The sequence below is a fragment of the Suncus etruscus genome, chromosome 9 (genome assembly GCF_024139225.1).
Source record: "Suncus etruscus isolate mSunEtr1 chromosome 9, mSunEtr1.pri.cur, whole genome shotgun sequence".
NCBI lineage: Eukaryota > Metazoa > Chordata > Mammalia > Eulipotyphla > Soricidae > Suncus > Suncus etruscus.
The window spans coordinates 9,498,622-9,515,302 of NC_064856.1; the positions used below are offsets into that span (position 1 = coordinate 9,498,622).

Genomic DNA, 16,681 nt, shown 5'->3' on the forward strand with positions numbered 1-16,681 from the left:
GGTATACTGAAAATTATTCATTTATTGTGGCTTTTGGAATCATATAACCAAATAACACTAGGTTATGTGTGGTGGATCCAGGAATAGAACTTGTGGCCTCCTGTTTACAAGGCAATTACTCTACCCCTGAACCATATCGCAGAGATCTTGTGACATTTTTTCACCCAAGATACAGATTATATATTTTGTTAGATTTACAACTTAAGTATTTAACTTTTTGAGCTATTGCATTTGCTGTTGTGTTTACAATTTTGTGTTTCTTTTTTTCTTTTTTTTTTGGTTTTTGGGTTACACCCAGCAGCGCTCAGGGTTACTCCTGGCTCTACGCTCAGAAATCACTCCTGGCAGGCTCGGGGGACCATATGGGATGCCGGGATTTGAACAACCGACCTTCTGCATGCAAGGCAAACACCTTACCTTCTTGCTATCTCTCTGGCCCCAAATTTTGTGTTTCCTATGGTCATTGCTATTGTAGAGAAATAATTACTTTTTATTTTATGTTGTTTCTTGATACCTTGTTGAATTCAAATATTCATAGGTTTTTATTTTTTTTATTTATTTTTTTAATTATGACAACAAAGATGCAAAGAAAGAGGACAGGGTAAAGTTACAGTGGAAGCCCAATCACCCATAAACAGAATTCTCGGTAGTCCCATCGATGATATCCCAGCCTTGAACTTTCAGCCAAAGAACATTAAGAAAAACAAAACTGAACCCATGTACAATACAATTACTTTGTCCCTCAAATCCCCAGTTGTAGTACATACTATTTCTTAGCAGCACACAATATAATCTAAAGACATTAGACTTATGTAACTCCTTAAACATTGAGGGCAACGTACATTTCTCTAGTTCCATGCACATGCTTACTAGTTTAAGTTAACCTCAAAAGTTTTAGTGGGTTGTTTTTCTTAAGGATTGGAGTCAAGGGAACATAATAAAAAACGGTATTATAGTGGCATTTGTTTGCATAGGCCCACCAAAACATAAGGGACATGGAAAGACAAATTATGGTCTAAATACAAGGAGACCTTACCCCTGAAGTTTCCTGGCACAGGACTGACTCTAGGCTCCAGGCAAACTAGTTTGTCCAATTCAAGTCATCGTCTGTAGTGGCAATACAACTCCATTCCTCACATAGTCTCTGTTGTTGGTATCATGCTTCTGTATTAAAGATCCTGGAGTCTGCATATCCCATATTGCAGTCAGGATGGTGCAGAGCATCCTCTCGTTTCACCTCACACTTAAGGGGCACTAGAGAGAACCATGTCCTGTAGAGCAGGTCATTGTTGTTGTCAAGTCTTCTCAGTGTAAACGGAAGTCTCTTTTTAGGAGGTCGATGTCAGACCCTTGGTAGTGTCTTTCCTGGTAGAGGACTGCTTCCAGCTGTTGCTATAAAAGACCTTGGATGTTTCGTAGATAGCTTGCCTGGTTCCGGCGTGAATGGAGGATGCCCATTCTTCTGAGGCCTGTGCCAGGTCGTTATATCAGTGTTCAGGGTGTAAGGTACATTGTACTGAGATTTATTAGATAAGAACTTATCTGTATGTATGGTGTTTTCCCATTTTAATGTGTCTATGCAAACAAGGATCAATGCCTTGAAGCATTATTGGTGCATCTGGAGACAATAGGAACAAGACCAGCAATTTCCATGACATAGTTCAATCATAGGCATCAAACTGAGGGACAGTTCCAACAACAATCCTTACTGAACAGCTTACAAAGAAAAGACAAGATGAAAAGTGGATAGAAACATCATGGTAGAAGAATATATAGAGAGTTACATCAGTAAAAGAAAATACCCATAAAATATTCAAAAGATATATGTGTTCAATATGTGTTCAATTTGTGTTCTTCTAAATAGTTCTGGGATTTGTTAGATCTACTGTATATGTCTTAGGTCAGAGATTAGAACTGTGTGTTACTGAAGTTAAGGGTAAATCTGGGGTACTGATGGTTGGGAGGAGCATATGTTCGCATGGGGGCTAGCGCCCCCGCACGGTTTGCAAAATGTAGACTGGTATGAAATTGCCAGTGACAGCCTGAGTATAGCTGAGCAGCTATCTGCCACCCACCAGATCAAACTCCACCCCCTAAGCCCCACCCTAGGCCAGTCTCCGGACCCGGCCTGGGAGTGGGGAAAACCCAGGGTGCCCCATCAGCTCCTTCCAGGAACCCACCTGGAGATCCAGAGGAATGGGGGAGAGGGGGGTCGGGTGACCCAGGTCCGGGCCCCCCTACCCTAGGCCGGGCCCAGAGGCCGCTGGCACATGCGGGGGCCTGCCAGCTGCCCACCCGTGCCGGCTAAAAAAATCCATAGGTTATTATTTTTTAAGGTTTTTATTTTATTTTATTTTTTTTGGTTTTTGGGTCACACCTGGTAGCACTCAGGGGTTACTCCTGGCTTTACACTCAGAAATCGCTCCTGGCAGGCTCGGGGGACCATATGGGATGCTGGGATTCGAACCACCGTCCTTCTGCATGCAAGGCAAACTCTTTACCTCCATGCTATCTGTCCGACCCCTATATTTTTAAGATTTTTTTTTTGGGGGGGGCACACCCATTTGATGCTCAGGGGTTACTCCTGGCTAAGCGCTCAGAAATTGCCCCTGGCGACTGCTGAACTTTCAACTTCCAGCAATTAGGAAGGAAAGGCCTCTCAGGGAGTCCGAAGCTTCAGCAGGCAACAAGGGGAGGACATGGCTCCTTGCTTTCTTAGCTTGTCCAAATCACAGACCAAAGTGGTGTCTTGGAAACACCCCCCTCCCTCTTGACTATTTTTAAAACATAAAAGGGTCACATGTATCTCCTTTGTATATCTCAGATGTATTCCTTTAACATCTATTACTCTTTTTGAATATCCTCATATAGTGACAATTTTGCCTACTGGATTTGTTATTTGATTGTTTGATTTTCCCCCTTTGAGATCTGTTTTATAAGCAATACTGGTAGAAGAGTATCTCTGTATAGATCTCATGTATGTACCAAGTTACGGGGAATGTTGGACTTTATTCGTCGGTCCCCAGATGCACCAACAATATCTTGTGGCATTGCTTCTCTTTTGCATAGGCACATTAAAATGGGAAAATAATACATATGCAAACAAGTTCTTATCTAATAGAGATGGGAACACAAGTTTGGTAATGTAATTATGCCTTTTACCCTGAACATTGGCATAATGATTTGGCTCAGGCCTCAGAAGAATGGGCATCGCCCACACACACCTGAACAATGGATACTGTCTATGGAAGCAACCACAAATGTCTATAACATTATCAGGATTCAAACCTCTACCAGGGAAGACCTACCACTGCTTTGGCATTGACTTACTCCAAAAAGTGCTCCCAACATCCAGACGACTCAGCAACAGTCTGCATGCAGGGCAGATCGCTCCGTATTTAATGGTATGCTGAAACTAGAGGATGCTCCACATCAGCCTGACATCGATGAAAGAAATGCACAGAATCCAGAGTCTTTAAATATAAGAATCTGATACCAACAATAGCTAAAGTGTGAAAAAGTTTCACCGGGACCTTGAGAATGACTCGAGTTGGATGGACTGGTATGCCTGGAACCCAGAGTCAGTCTTATGCCAATAAACTTCTGTGGTGAGGCCTTTTTGTAATCAGGCCAAGGATTTTTTTTCCATTTTCCCCATTTTTCTGGACCTATGCAAACAACGGTGATTGCCACTATCACACCCTTACTGTATTTTTTTTTATTCTTATCCTTTAAGGAAAAAAAATACAACTTACTGAACTGAAAAACAAATAGCTGTAGTAGAATGCCTGTCTCGAATACAGGCAAGGGATGGGAAGGGGGGAGGGGGTAATGTTACACTGGTGAAGGGGAGTGTTCTGGTTATGATTGTAACCCAACTATGATCATGTTACTTAAATAAAAAAATATATATATATATTTTTTTTTCTCATTCAGATAAAAATTAACTTTATTTTACTTATCTAGTAGAGTTTAAAATTCATATAAATATGGGTAACTAAAATTTTCAATGTTCTTATATCCCTGTATAACAAAATATAAGATCAATAATGCATTTTTTCATGCTAATTGGTTACAGTAAATAGTTTGCTTTATAGGTCCAGATTTTTTTTTTTAATTTTTTTTTTTTTATTTAAACACCTTGATTACATACATGATTGTGTTTGGGTTTCAGTCATAAAAGGAACACCACCCATCACCAGTGCAACATTCCCATCACCCAAGTCCCAAATCTCCCTCCTCCCCCCCCAACCCCCGCCTGTACCCTAAACAGGCTCTACATTTCCCTCATACATTCTCAATATTAGGACAGTTCAAAATGTAGTTATTTCTCTAACTAAACTCATCACTCTTTATGGTGAGCTTCCTGAGGTGAGCTGGAACTTCCAGCTCTTTTCTCTTTTGTGTCTGAAAATTATTATTATAAGGGTGTCTTTCATTTTTCTTAAAACCCATAGATGAGTGAGACCATTCTGCGTTTTTCTCTCTCTCTCTGACTTATTTCACTCAGCATAATAGATTCCATGTACATCCATGTATAGGAAAATTTCATGACTTCATCTCTCCTGACAGCTGCATAATATTCCATTGTGTATATGTACCACAGTTTCTTTAGCCATTCGTCTGTTGAAGGGCATCTTGGTTGTTTCCAGAGTCTTGCTATGGTAAATAGAGCTGCAATGAATATAGGTGTAAGGAAGGGGTTTTTGTATTGTATTTTTGTGTTCCTAGGGTATATTCCTAGGAGTGGTATAGCTGGATCATATGGGAGCTCGATTTCCAGTTTTTGGAGGAATCTCCATATTGCTTTCCATAAAGGTTGAACTAGACAGCATTCCCACCAGCAGTGGATAAGAGTTCCTTTCTCTCCACATCCCCGCCAACACTGTTTATTCTCATTCTTTGTGATGTGTGCCATTCTCTGGGGTGTGAGGTGGTATCTCATCGTTGTTTTGATTTGCATCTCCCTGATGATTAGTGATGTGGAACATTTTTTCATGTGTCTTTTGGCCTTGCGTATTTCTTCTTTGTCAAAGTGTCTGTTCATTTCTTCTCCCCATTTTTTGATGGGGTTAGATGTTTTTTTCTTGTAAAGTTCTGTCAGTGCCTTGTATATTTTGGAGATTAGCCCCTTATCTGATGGGTATTGGGTGAATAGTTTCTCCCACTCAGTGGGTGGCTCTTGTATCCTGGGCACTATTTCCTTTGAGGTGCAGAAGCTTCTCAGCTTAATATATTCCCATCTGTTAATCTCTGCTTTCACTTGCTTGGAGAGTGCAGTTTCCTCCTTGAAGATGCCTGTAATGTCCTGGAGTATTTTGCCTATGTGCTGTTCTATATATCTTATGGTTTTGGGGCTGATATCGAGGTCTTTAATCCATTTGGATTTTACCTTTGTACATGATGTTAGCTGGTGGTCTAAGTTTAATTTTTTGCAAGTGGCTATCCAATTGTGCCAACACCACTTGTTGAAGAGGCTTTCCCTGCTCCATTTAGGATTTCCTGCTCCTTTATCAAAAATTAGATGGTTGTATCTCTGGGGAACATTTTCTGAGTATTCAAGCCTATTCCACTGATCTGAGGACCTATCCTTATTCCAATACCATGCTGTTTTGATAATTGTTGCTTTGTAGTACAGTTTAAAGTTGGGAAAAGTAATTCCTCCCATATTCTTTTTCCCAATGATTGCTTTAGCTATTCGAGGGTGTTTATTGTTCCAAATGAATTTCAAAAGTGTCTGATCCACTTCTTTGAAGAATGTCATGGGTATCTTTAGAGGGATGGCATTAAATCTATATAATGCCTTGGGGAGTATTGACATTTTGATGATGTTAATCCTGCCAATCCATGAGCAGGGTATGTGTTTCCATTTCTGTGTGTCCTCTCTTATTTCTTGGAGCAGAGTTTTATAGTTTTCTTTGTATAGGTCCTTCACATATTTAGTCAAGTTGATTCCAAGATATTTGAGTTTGTGTGGTACTATTGTGAATGGGGTTGTTTTCTTAATGTCCATTTCATCCTTATTACTATTGGTATATAGAAAGGCCATTGATTTTTGTGTGTTAATTTTGTAGCCTGCCACCTTGCTATATGAGTCTATTGTTTCTAGAAGCTTTTTGATAGAGTCTTTAGGGTTTTCTAAGTAGAGTATCATGTCATCTGCAAACAGTGAGAGCTTGACTTCTTCCTTTCCTATCTGGATTCCCTTGATATCCTTTTCTTGCCTAATCGCTATAGCAAGTACTTCCAGTGCTATGTTGAATAGGAGTGGTGAGAGAGGACAGCCTTGTCTTGTGCCAGAATTTAGAGGGAAGGCTTTCAGTTTTTCTCCATTGAGGATAATATTTGCCACTGGCTTGTGGTAGATGGCCTTCACTATATTGAGAAAGGTTCCCTCCATTCCCATCTTGCTGAGAGTTTTGATCAAGAATGGGTGTTGGACCTTATCAAATGCTTTCTCTGCATCTATTGATATGATCATGTGGTTTTTATTTTTCTTGTTATTGATGTTGTGTATTATGTTGATAGATTTACGGATGTTAAACCAGCCTTGCATTCCTGGGATGAAACCTACTTGATCGTAGTGGATGATCTTCTTAACAAGGCATTGAATCCTATTTGCCAGGATTTTGTTGAGGATCTTTGCATCTGCATTCATCAGTGATATTGGTCTGTAATTTTCTTTTTTGGTAGCGTCTCTGTCTGGTTTAGGTATCAAGGTGATGTTGGCTTCATAAAAGCTATTTGGAAGTGTTTCTGTTTGTTCAATTTCATGAAAGAGTCTTGCCAAGATTGGCAGTAGTTCCTCTTGGAAAGTTTGATAGAATTCATTAGTGAATCCATCTGGACCTGGGCTTTTGTTTTTCGGCAGACATTTGATTACTGTTTTAATTTCATCAATGGTGATGGGGGTGTTTAGATATGCTACATCCTCTTCCTTCAACCGTGGAAGATTATAAGAGTCCAAGAATTTATCCATTTCTTCCAGGTTCTCATTTTTAGTGGCGTAGAGTTTTTCAAAGTAGTTTCTGATTACCCTTTGAATCTCTGTCATATCAGTAGTGATCTCTCCTTTTTCATTCCTGATACGAGTTATCAAGTTTCTCTCTCTCTCTTTCTTTGTTAGGTTTGCCAGTGGTCTATCAATCTTGTTTATTTTTTCAAAGAACCAACTTCTGCTTTCGTTGATCTTTCGGATTGTTTTTTGAGTTTCCACTTCGTTGATTTCTGCTCTCAGCTTTGTTATTTCCTTCTGTCTTCCTATTCTTGGGTCCTTTTGTTGAGCATTTTCTAGTTCTATTAGCTGTGTCATTAAGCTACTCAGGTAAGCTCCTTCTTCCTTCCTGATGTGTGCTTGCAAAGCTATAAATTTTCCTCTCAGTACTGCTTTTGCTGTGTCCCATAAGTTCTGAGAGTTTGTGTCTTTATTGTCATTTGTTTCCAGGAACCTTTTTATTTCCTCCTTGATTTCATCTCGGACCCACTGGTTATTGAGCATGAGGCTGTTTAACTTCCAGGTGTTAAAGTGTTTCTTCTGAGTCCCTTTGGAGTTCACAAATAATTTCAGAGCCTTGTGGTCAGCGAAGGTAGTCTGCAAAATTTCTATCCTCTTGATCTTATGGAGGTATGTTTTATGTGCCAGCATGTAGTCTATCCTGGAGAATGTCCCATGTACATTGGAGAAGAATGTGTATCCAGGTTTCTGGGGATGGAGTGTCCTATATATATCCACTAGGCCTCTTTCTTCCATTTCTCTCCTCAGGTCTAGTATATTCTTGTTGGGTTTCAGTCTGGTTGACCTGTCCAGTGTTGACAAAGCCGTGTTAAGGTCCCCCACAATTATTGTGTTGTTGTTGATATTATTTTTCAGATTTGTCAACAGTTGTATTAAATATTTTGCTGGCCCCTCATTCGGTGCATATATGTTTAGGAGAGTGAATTCTTCCTGCTCTACGTACCCCTTGATTAATATAAAATGTCCGTCTTTGTCCCTTACAACCTTCCTGAGTATAAAGTTTGCATTATCTGATATTAGTATGGCCACTCCAGCTTTTTTATGGGTGTTGTTTGCTTGGATAACTTTTCTCCAGCCTTTTATTTTGAGTCTATGTTTGTTCTGACTATTCAGGTGCGTTTCTTGTAGGCAGCAGAAGGTTGGATTGAGTTTTTTGATCCATTTAGCCACTCTGTGTCTCTTAACTGGTGCATTTAGTCCATTGACGTTGAGAGAAAGAATTGTCCTGGGATTTAACGCCATCTTTATTTCAAAATTTGGTGTGTCTTTTGGGTAGTCTTGTCTTAGATTAGGTCTTTCAGTTTTTCTCTTAAGACTGGTTTTGTGTCTGTGAAGTTTCTGAGCTGTTTTTTGTCTGTGAAACCATGTATTCTTCCATCAAACCGGAAAGTGAGTTTTGCTGGGTATAGTATTCTGGGTGAAGCATTCATTTCATTCAGTCTTGTCACAATATCCCACCACTGCTTTCTGGCATTGAGCGTTTCTGGTGACAGGTCTGCTGTAAATCTCAGGGAAGCTTGCTTGAACATGATTTCCCCTTTTGATCTTGCTGTTTTCAGAATTCTGTCTCTATCTGTGGGATTTGTCATTGTGACTAGGATGTGTCTTGGGGTGGTTTTTCTGGGGTCTCTTTTGGTTGGTACTCTTCGGGCATGCAGGATTTGATCACATATATTCTTTAGGTCTGGAAGTTTCTCTTTAATGATGTTCTTGACCATTGATTCTTCCTGGAAATTTTCTTCCTGGGTCTCTGGGACTCCAATGATTCTTAAGTTGTTTCTGTTGATCTTATCATAGACTTCTATTTTCGTCTGTTCCCATTCTTTGACTAATTTTTCCATTGTCTGCTCATTTGCTTTAAGTTTTTTGTCCAATCTCTCCTGCTGTATGGAATTGTTATGTATCTCATCTTCCACAGCACCAAGTCTATTCTCAGCTTCTGATACCCTGTCCCAGAGCTTATCCATTTTGTCATTCACTTCGTTTACTGACTTTTTCAGTCCTGTTAGTTGACATGTTATTTCAGTTTGGAGTTTTGTCATTTCTGCCTTCATATTTTCTTGGTTCTTATTAGTGTTCTGTTCAACTCGATCCATGGTTTCTTGGAGTCTGTTGAGCACCTTCCATATTGCTAGTCTAAAGTCCTTATCTGAGAGGTTGATTAGTTGTTCAGTCATTATCTGGTCCTCAGAATTGTCATCTTCATTCTCTATGTCTGATGCTGGCCTGCGTTGTTTCCCCATTGTCACACTTGTATTGTGGGTTTTTCTACGTGTTGTAGTGGTATTCATTGTCTATATGATGTAGGCAGCACACTCCTCTGGCTCCTCCCTTTCTGGATGGGCTGACTTGCCTCTAAGGGAGGGGAGTCCTCCGTGGATGAAGCCTCACACTGGGTCAAATCTTAGGCCCGAGCATGCAACAGAGAAGACAGTCCAGAGAGAAATGTTTGCTTCTGTGATATAGCGCCGTTCTTAGTGTGATTTTTCCTTCTTGTTGCAATGGAGTTCTTTCCTTAGAAAGAGTGCACGGCCGCGTAGCGAAGCGGAGCGGCCGTGCTCCTCTGAGCCACTTTTTGCCCCACTCGCAAGAGTTTCACGCAAGAGGACAGTAGACAGACATAGACAGGTCACACTCACAGTCTTTCACAGCTGAGCCCCACTGGGCCGGTGTACTTTTGCGGATTTTCCCCGCCTGGTGTCACACACAGGGAGCCAGCTTTTGCAAAGGTTAGCCAGTTTTTATGCTCTGAAGTCCCTCCCTGAAAATGGCGTCTGGGCGAGCGAGGTTTCTGGAGGCTCTTTTTGCCCCACTCGCAAGAGTTTCACGCAAGAGGACAGTAGACAGACATAGACAGGTCACACTCACAGTCTTTCACAGCTGAGCCCCACTGGGCCGGTGTACTTTTGCGGATTTTCCCCGCCTGGTGTCACACACAGGGAGCCAGCTTTTGCAAAGGTTAGCCAGTTTTTATGCTCTGAAGTCCCTCCCTGAAAATGGCGTCTGGGCGAGCGAGGTTTCTGGAGGCTCTTTTTGCCCCACTCGCAAGAGTTTCACGCAAGAGGACAGTAGACAGACATAGACAGGTCACACTCACAGTCTTTCACAGCTGAGCCCCACTGGGCCGGTGTACTTTTGCGGATTTTCCCCGCCTGGTGTCACACACAGGGAGCCAGCTTTTGCAAAGGTTAGCCGGTTTTTATGCTCTGAAGTCCCTCCCTGAAAATGGCGTCTGTGCGAGCGAGGTTTCTGGAGGCTCTTTTTGCCCCACTCGCAAGAGTTTCACGCAAGAGGACAGTAGACAGACATAGACAGGTCACACTCACAGTCTTTCACAGCTGAGCCCCACTGGGCTGGTGTACTTTCGCGGATTTTCCCCGCCTGGTGTCACACACAGGGAGCCAGCTTTTGCAAAAGTTAGCCGGTTTTTATGCTCTGAAGTCCCTCCCTCAATAAAAAATATATTAAGCCGGGCGGTGGCGCTAAAGGTAAGGTGCCTGCCTTGCCTGCGCTAGCCTTGGACGGACCGCGGTTCGATCCCCGGTGTCCCATATGGTCCCCCAAGCCAGGAGCAACTTCTGAGCACATAGCCAGGAGTAACCCCTGAGCATTACCGGGTGTGGCCCAAAAATAAAAAAAATATATATATATATTAAAAAAAAAAAAAAGAAATTGCCCCTGGCTTGGGGGGACCATATGGGACGCCGGGGGATGGAATCTTGGTCCTTCCTTGGCTAGCGCTTGCAAGGCAGAGACACCTTACCTCTAGCGTCACCTCTCTGGCCCCTATTTTTAAGGTTTTTTTTTTTGGATTTCCTATGTAGATTATTATTTCGTCATGTTTTTCCTTTCCTCCTGTTGCTTCAAGGTTCCTTTTTATGTCTTTCTATTTTTTTAATTAAATAATTTTTATTTTTACCAAAGTAAATCACAAATCTTTCATAGTAATATTTTAGGTACATAGTGACATTGAATCAGGGGCATTCCCACCACTAGTGTTGTCCTCCCTCCACCCCCATTCCCAGCATGCATTCCATATCCCCCCCATCACCCCCGGGCTGCTAGTATAAGTGGTCCCGACCTCTGTGTCTAGCTTGTTGTAGATTTCTGTTGAAGAATGTTAGATACTCTGGAACCATTGTATGTTTTTCTTCATTTTAGAATGTTTTCCTAGAAGGGGTCAGCAACCTTTAAGACAGGGGTCTCAAACTCAATTTACCTGGGAGTCGGGATGAGGCAGGGCCGCATAATGGATTTCGCTTACCGAATATTCACAATAAAAAATCGCATTAGTAAGAAAAAAATAGCAAGGGGCCGGGTAGGTGGCGCTGGAGGTAAGGTGTCTGCCTTGCAAGCGCTAGCCAAGGAAGGACCGAGGTTCGATCCCCCGGCGTCCCATATGGTCCTCCCAAGCCAGAGGCGATTTCTGAGCATATAGCCAGGAGTAACCCCTGAGCGTCAAACGGGTGTGGCCCAAAAACCAAAAAAAAAAAAAAAAAAAAAAAAAGAAAAAAATAGCAAAAGATCGCATTAAACATTTGCATACCCTGAACGGAACTACTCAAGGTATGCAAATGGGGTATGCGAATGTTTAATGCGATTTTTTTCTTACTAATGTGATTTTTATTGCGATTATTCGGTAAACGAATAATCGCGAAAACTGCGATATTTGAAGGCCTGCCGCGGGCCACAAAATGTTGTATGGAGGGCCGCAAACGGCCTGGCCTGCGGATCGCGAGTTTGAGACCCCTGCTTTAAGACATGAAGAAGACATGAAGAGCCACTTGAACTCATTTCCAGAGTTGCAAAACCATCACAACATTGCGTACATTGTTTCTTATCTTAATGCTATATACAGGATCGTGCAGTTAGCTGTCCAATCTGAAGGAAAAAGGACTTTTTCACTTAACAATGTAAAGCACATATTTGTGCAAACTAATAGCCAATTAAAATATTTAAGTGATAACCCTCCCCGCTCTCCTGCTGTCGGCCCTGCTGTTGGAGCCGTGGCACAGCTTCAAAAGAGCTGCATTGGGCTCTGGAGCAGTGGGTTGCGGACCCCTGGACTAGAGAAAAGTATTATTTGCAACATCTTTATGGAAGCAATTTTGTATATGTATAAAATAAATTTATTGCTTTCTGTTAGATTTTACACTGTGTTTTACCCCCCTAAAAGGATCATCCCTGGTTTCTTTGTATTTGTATGTTTCACCCAAAACAAAGATCATCCCCGATTCCTGTGTATCTGTTTGTTTACAATTGTTTTGCTCCAAAATAGAGATTGTCTTACATGTAAACCTGGTTGGGACTGGCTCAGGATAGCCTGAGCTATCCTTACTCTGCCCTTAATCGATCCCACCCAGGGTGGTCTCTATACTTAATAAAAATGACAGTTCTGGCAGGTAGCTCACGCTCAGTATGGGGTAGAAGGTTGCCAGTCTACATGTGTAGACTCACATGTGTAGGTTCACCTCCAACCTGGTTTGGATTATTTGGCAACCCTGCTTCAGACCCTATAACCAGTGGTTAGAAATATGGCACATGGGGCATTACAGTTATCAGGGCCGGAACAATAACACAGTGGGTAGGCTGTTTGCCTTGCATGCGCTGACCCAGGTTTGATCCTTGGAATCTCATATTACTCTTATCTTTCAAGTCTGCCAGGAGTAATTTTTGAGCACAGAGCCAGGAGTAACCGTTGAGGCTGGCCAGGTGTGACCCAAGAAACAATAAAAAGTTTATTGCTGTCTTTAATCCTTGTAAAAATCACACTGTCTTTGAAATATACTATAACCAGCAAGTTATCTTTTATCTTTATGCCTGCATATGTGTGTGTGTGTGTGTGTGTGTGTGTGTGTGTGTGTGTGTGTGTTTCCCGCTGATATTCAGGGAACTATGCCTTCTCAGAATAAAACTGAGGTCAGCCAGTTTGTATGTACAGAGCAAGCATTTTAACTTCTGTACTAGCTTTCTTTTTTTTTTTTTTTAAACTATTGATTGATTGATTGATTGGTTTCTGGGCCACACCCAACAGATCACAGGGGCCAATCCTAGCGCTCTGCACTCAGAAATCGCCCCTTGCAGGCTGGGGTACTAGATGGGATGCCAGGAATAGAATTGGGTTCCTCCCGGATTGGTGCCTACAAGGCAAATGTCCTATCGCTGTACTGTCTCCCTGGCCTCCTGTACTATCTTTCTACTTAGATTTTAATTTCATTTGTTTCTGTTATGGTTTTGTTATTTTATTTCTTCTGCTGATTTTTGTTTGTTTGTTTTTTGGATCACACCCAGTGGTGCTCTGGGGTTACTCCTGGCTTTGTGCTCAGAAATCGCTCCTGGCAGGCTCGGGGGACCATATGGACTTCCGGGAATTGAACCCACCATCAACTGGGTTGGTCGAGTGCAAGGCAAACACCCTACTGCTGTGCTGTCTCTTCAGCCCTTTCCTCTGCTGATTTTTGGCATTAGATCTTCATCAAATTAGGTAGAATATGGCTTATTTGAGGTGTTTTGTAAACATTACTATAAAACTTTCTCCTCAGTGCATCTTTTACTGTCAGTCCTTTCTACATTTTGTTTTTGAAGTATTTTAAAATTTCTCCCTTTCTTTAACATGTAGTTACTTTACACATAACTTAAGTGGAATTATACAGTAAAATTTCTTCTTTGAGCTAGAGAAATATAGTGGGTAAGCTGCTTGCCTTGCATGCTCTGGCTTCCATCCCCAGCACTAGGTATGATCACCTGATTACTACCAGGAGTGATCTCTGAACTCACAACTAGGAGTAAACCCTGAGTACCACTGGGTATGGCCCAGTCTGTATATCTTTCACTTAGCCTTGCTTCCTAGACCTTCGGTTCTCAGTTTAAGTAGCTCCCCATTATTTTTCTGTATCTGACAGTCCCACCTCTCCTCCCTCTTCAATTCACCTTCCCATTTTTGGTTACATCCATAGATATCTGGGGTGGAGGAATTTTTTGAGTCATTATGCTTTCTGTCAGGCATGTCCTTATGTCCTTCCTGTTTGCTTATTATGATGTTTCTGTTACTCCCGCTGTGTGCCTATATCTTACTCTTTTTCTTTTATTTTGCGGGGGAGGGGGGTCTCACTGGTACGGTGGCGCTCAGGTTACTCCTGGCTCTGTGCTCAGAAATTGCTCCTGGCAGACTCCGGGGACCATATGGGATGCTGAGATTTGAACCACCGTCCGTCCTGGGTTGGCCACTTGCAAGGCAAACACCCTACCGCTGTGCTATCTGGGCCCCCTAACTCTTCCTCTTCTAAAAGAATTAACTCTTAAAATACTTAGGAAAGACATAATTTGTTATTTCCTTGTAGAGAAAGACTAAGAGCTGGGTAGTCGATCTTGGTATCATTTTCTTCATGCTTGGAAACTTCTAATATTTCTTATTTTGTCAGTATTTGGCTCTCAGGTTCTGGTTATTTGATTTTTAAATTTCTCAGTGCAGGTGGATTGAACCTAGGACCTGACACATGTGAGGTATTTGCTCTATCACTGAACCACATCTCTGGACCCTGCCTGAAATAGTGTCACCCATTTTTTAATTAAAATTTTTGGTTTTTGGGCCACAGCTAGTAGTGCTCAGAGCCTGTGCTCTGTACCTGGGGGGAACCATGAAATGTAATGATCAAACCTGGGCCTTCTATGTGCCTGTTAGGCACTTAGCCTATTCAACTATCTCTGACCTGTCATCTACCTTATAAAAATACATTTTCAGGGACCAAGGCATTAATTTAATTAGAGCACATGTCTTGTAAGTGTTAGGCCTCACTTTATATTCTTGTACCTTATGAGCCCTTTCCCTCCAGCAGATCAAAACTCCTTGATTAAGTTCCTCATTAATGCAATAAGTTTATTTATTTATTTGTTTATTTATTTATTTTTGATTTTTGGGCCACAACCGGCGGTGCTCAGGGGTTACTCATGGCTGTCTGCTCAGAAATAGCTCCTGGCAGGCATGGGGGACCATATGGGACACTGGGATTCGAACCAACCACCTTAGGTCCTGGATTGGCTGATTGCAAGGCAAATGCTGCTGTGCTATCTCTCCGGACCCTCAATAACAGTTTATTAAGATTCTGTGGTGTACCATGCACTCCTTTGTTTGTAATATAGTAGGAAACAGTCTTTAGTAATTTCTCGAAGAGTGCTCAATGAATAGGACCCTGAATATCTGAGACATACACTTAATTTCTGCCCACTCAGCACTGACAAATGAATTTCTCTGTTTTTTTTTTTTTTTGTAGGTCAGTAAACGCTCTACCACTGACCTGTATGGCCGGAATGATGGAAACCTTAAGGTGATCTTCTCTGATGTAGAGATGGAAGATTTCACCAACCCTGGAAATAGGGTTAGAGCTCAACCTGGGGACTATGTGTTGGTGAAGGTAAGTTGTCCTTTGGTCTTTGGACTTTCAGTGGGACATGGATACTGGATTGGGTAATTTGGGGAAGTGAAATATTTTGCAAAAATAAAAATTTAAATGTGAACTTTGGAAGGGTATCTTGAATTGCAATTTAAATTTTGATGTCTCCTTGTCTTCATTTTTCTTCCACACCTCAAGGGCTCTTTTTGTGAATTTTTGTGTTTGGAATACATAGTGGCATCTATTAGCTTCTTGCTTTAGAGGAGTAGCAAGTGTGGTATTATATTATCTTGTAAGTTTTATAGTGACTATATTACCAGATCAAGAAGAGAACTATTTTTAGCACCACAAAAAATTTTCTTATATGCCCTTCTGTGCACTCTGATTTCTAAAATAATAGTTCAGTTTTGTCTGTTTTTGGTTGCTATAAAATTGAATCGGACAGGGCCTGGAAGAATGCTTAAAGGACTGGAGTGCGTGCATTGCATATGAGAGGTTTAGGAATACATATGAGAGCACTTTAGTGGGAGTAGCACCAAACAAGACCACAAAACAAAATATTGAGGGGTTTGAGAGAGAGTACAGGGCACTTGCCTGGTACATGGCTGACCTGGGTTCAGTCCTTGGCATTCCATATGGTCCCTTGAACTCTTATCAGGAGTGAATTCTGAGTGCAGGGCTAAGAGTAAGCCCTGAGCACTGCTGGGTATGGCCCAAAACCAAAAACTTGAGTCATATCTATTTAGTACTTTCAGCCTTAGTTATTTTAATCATTAAATTATCTATTTTGATAGATACCACAATCCTGTTTTTATCTACTTAGCTCTAGAATACAGCATTAAACTGAAGATAATTTTATTACATATATGTGATGCTGAAATTGGAGATAGCTTAATTGCTTAGTTAGAAAATAATCTTTTGGGGCCGGGAAGGTGGCGCTAGAGGTAAGGTGTCTGCCTTGCAAGCGCTAGCCAAGGAAGGACCGCGGTTCAATCCCCCGGCGTCCCATATGGTCCCCCACTAGCCAGGAGCGATTTCTGAGCCCATAGCCAGGAGTAACCCCTGAGCATCAAACGGGTGTGGCCCAAAAAACTAAAAAAAAAAAAAAAAAAAAAAAATCTTTTTTTGTATCCCCAGTGTTAAGTCATTTTTACTTGAGAATTTCAGAAAACTTCAGTTTAATGAATACTGTTTGCATAGTATGGGATGGAGTGATTCAGTCAGATATTAGGGGCATACTTTTGTTCAAGTAATATGTATAACAACAAAATTTCCA

The 16,681-nt window shown here is 41.5% G+C and overlaps 1 protein-coding gene across 1 annotated transcript in view; it reads left to right on the plus strand.

Annotated features, from left to right (window-relative positions):
- Positions 1–16,681, plus strand: part of CDK5RAP1 (CDK5 regulatory subunit associated protein 1) — a 53,097-nt gene that overhangs the window by 34,022 nt on the left and 2,394 nt on the right. Inside the window, exon 13 of the mRNA XM_049779209.1 lies at positions 15,286–15,426. Within this exon, the coding sequence (XP_049635166.1) occupies positions 15,286–15,426 (141 nt within the window). The remainder of the gene's footprint in view (positions 1–15,285; positions 15,427–16,681) is intronic.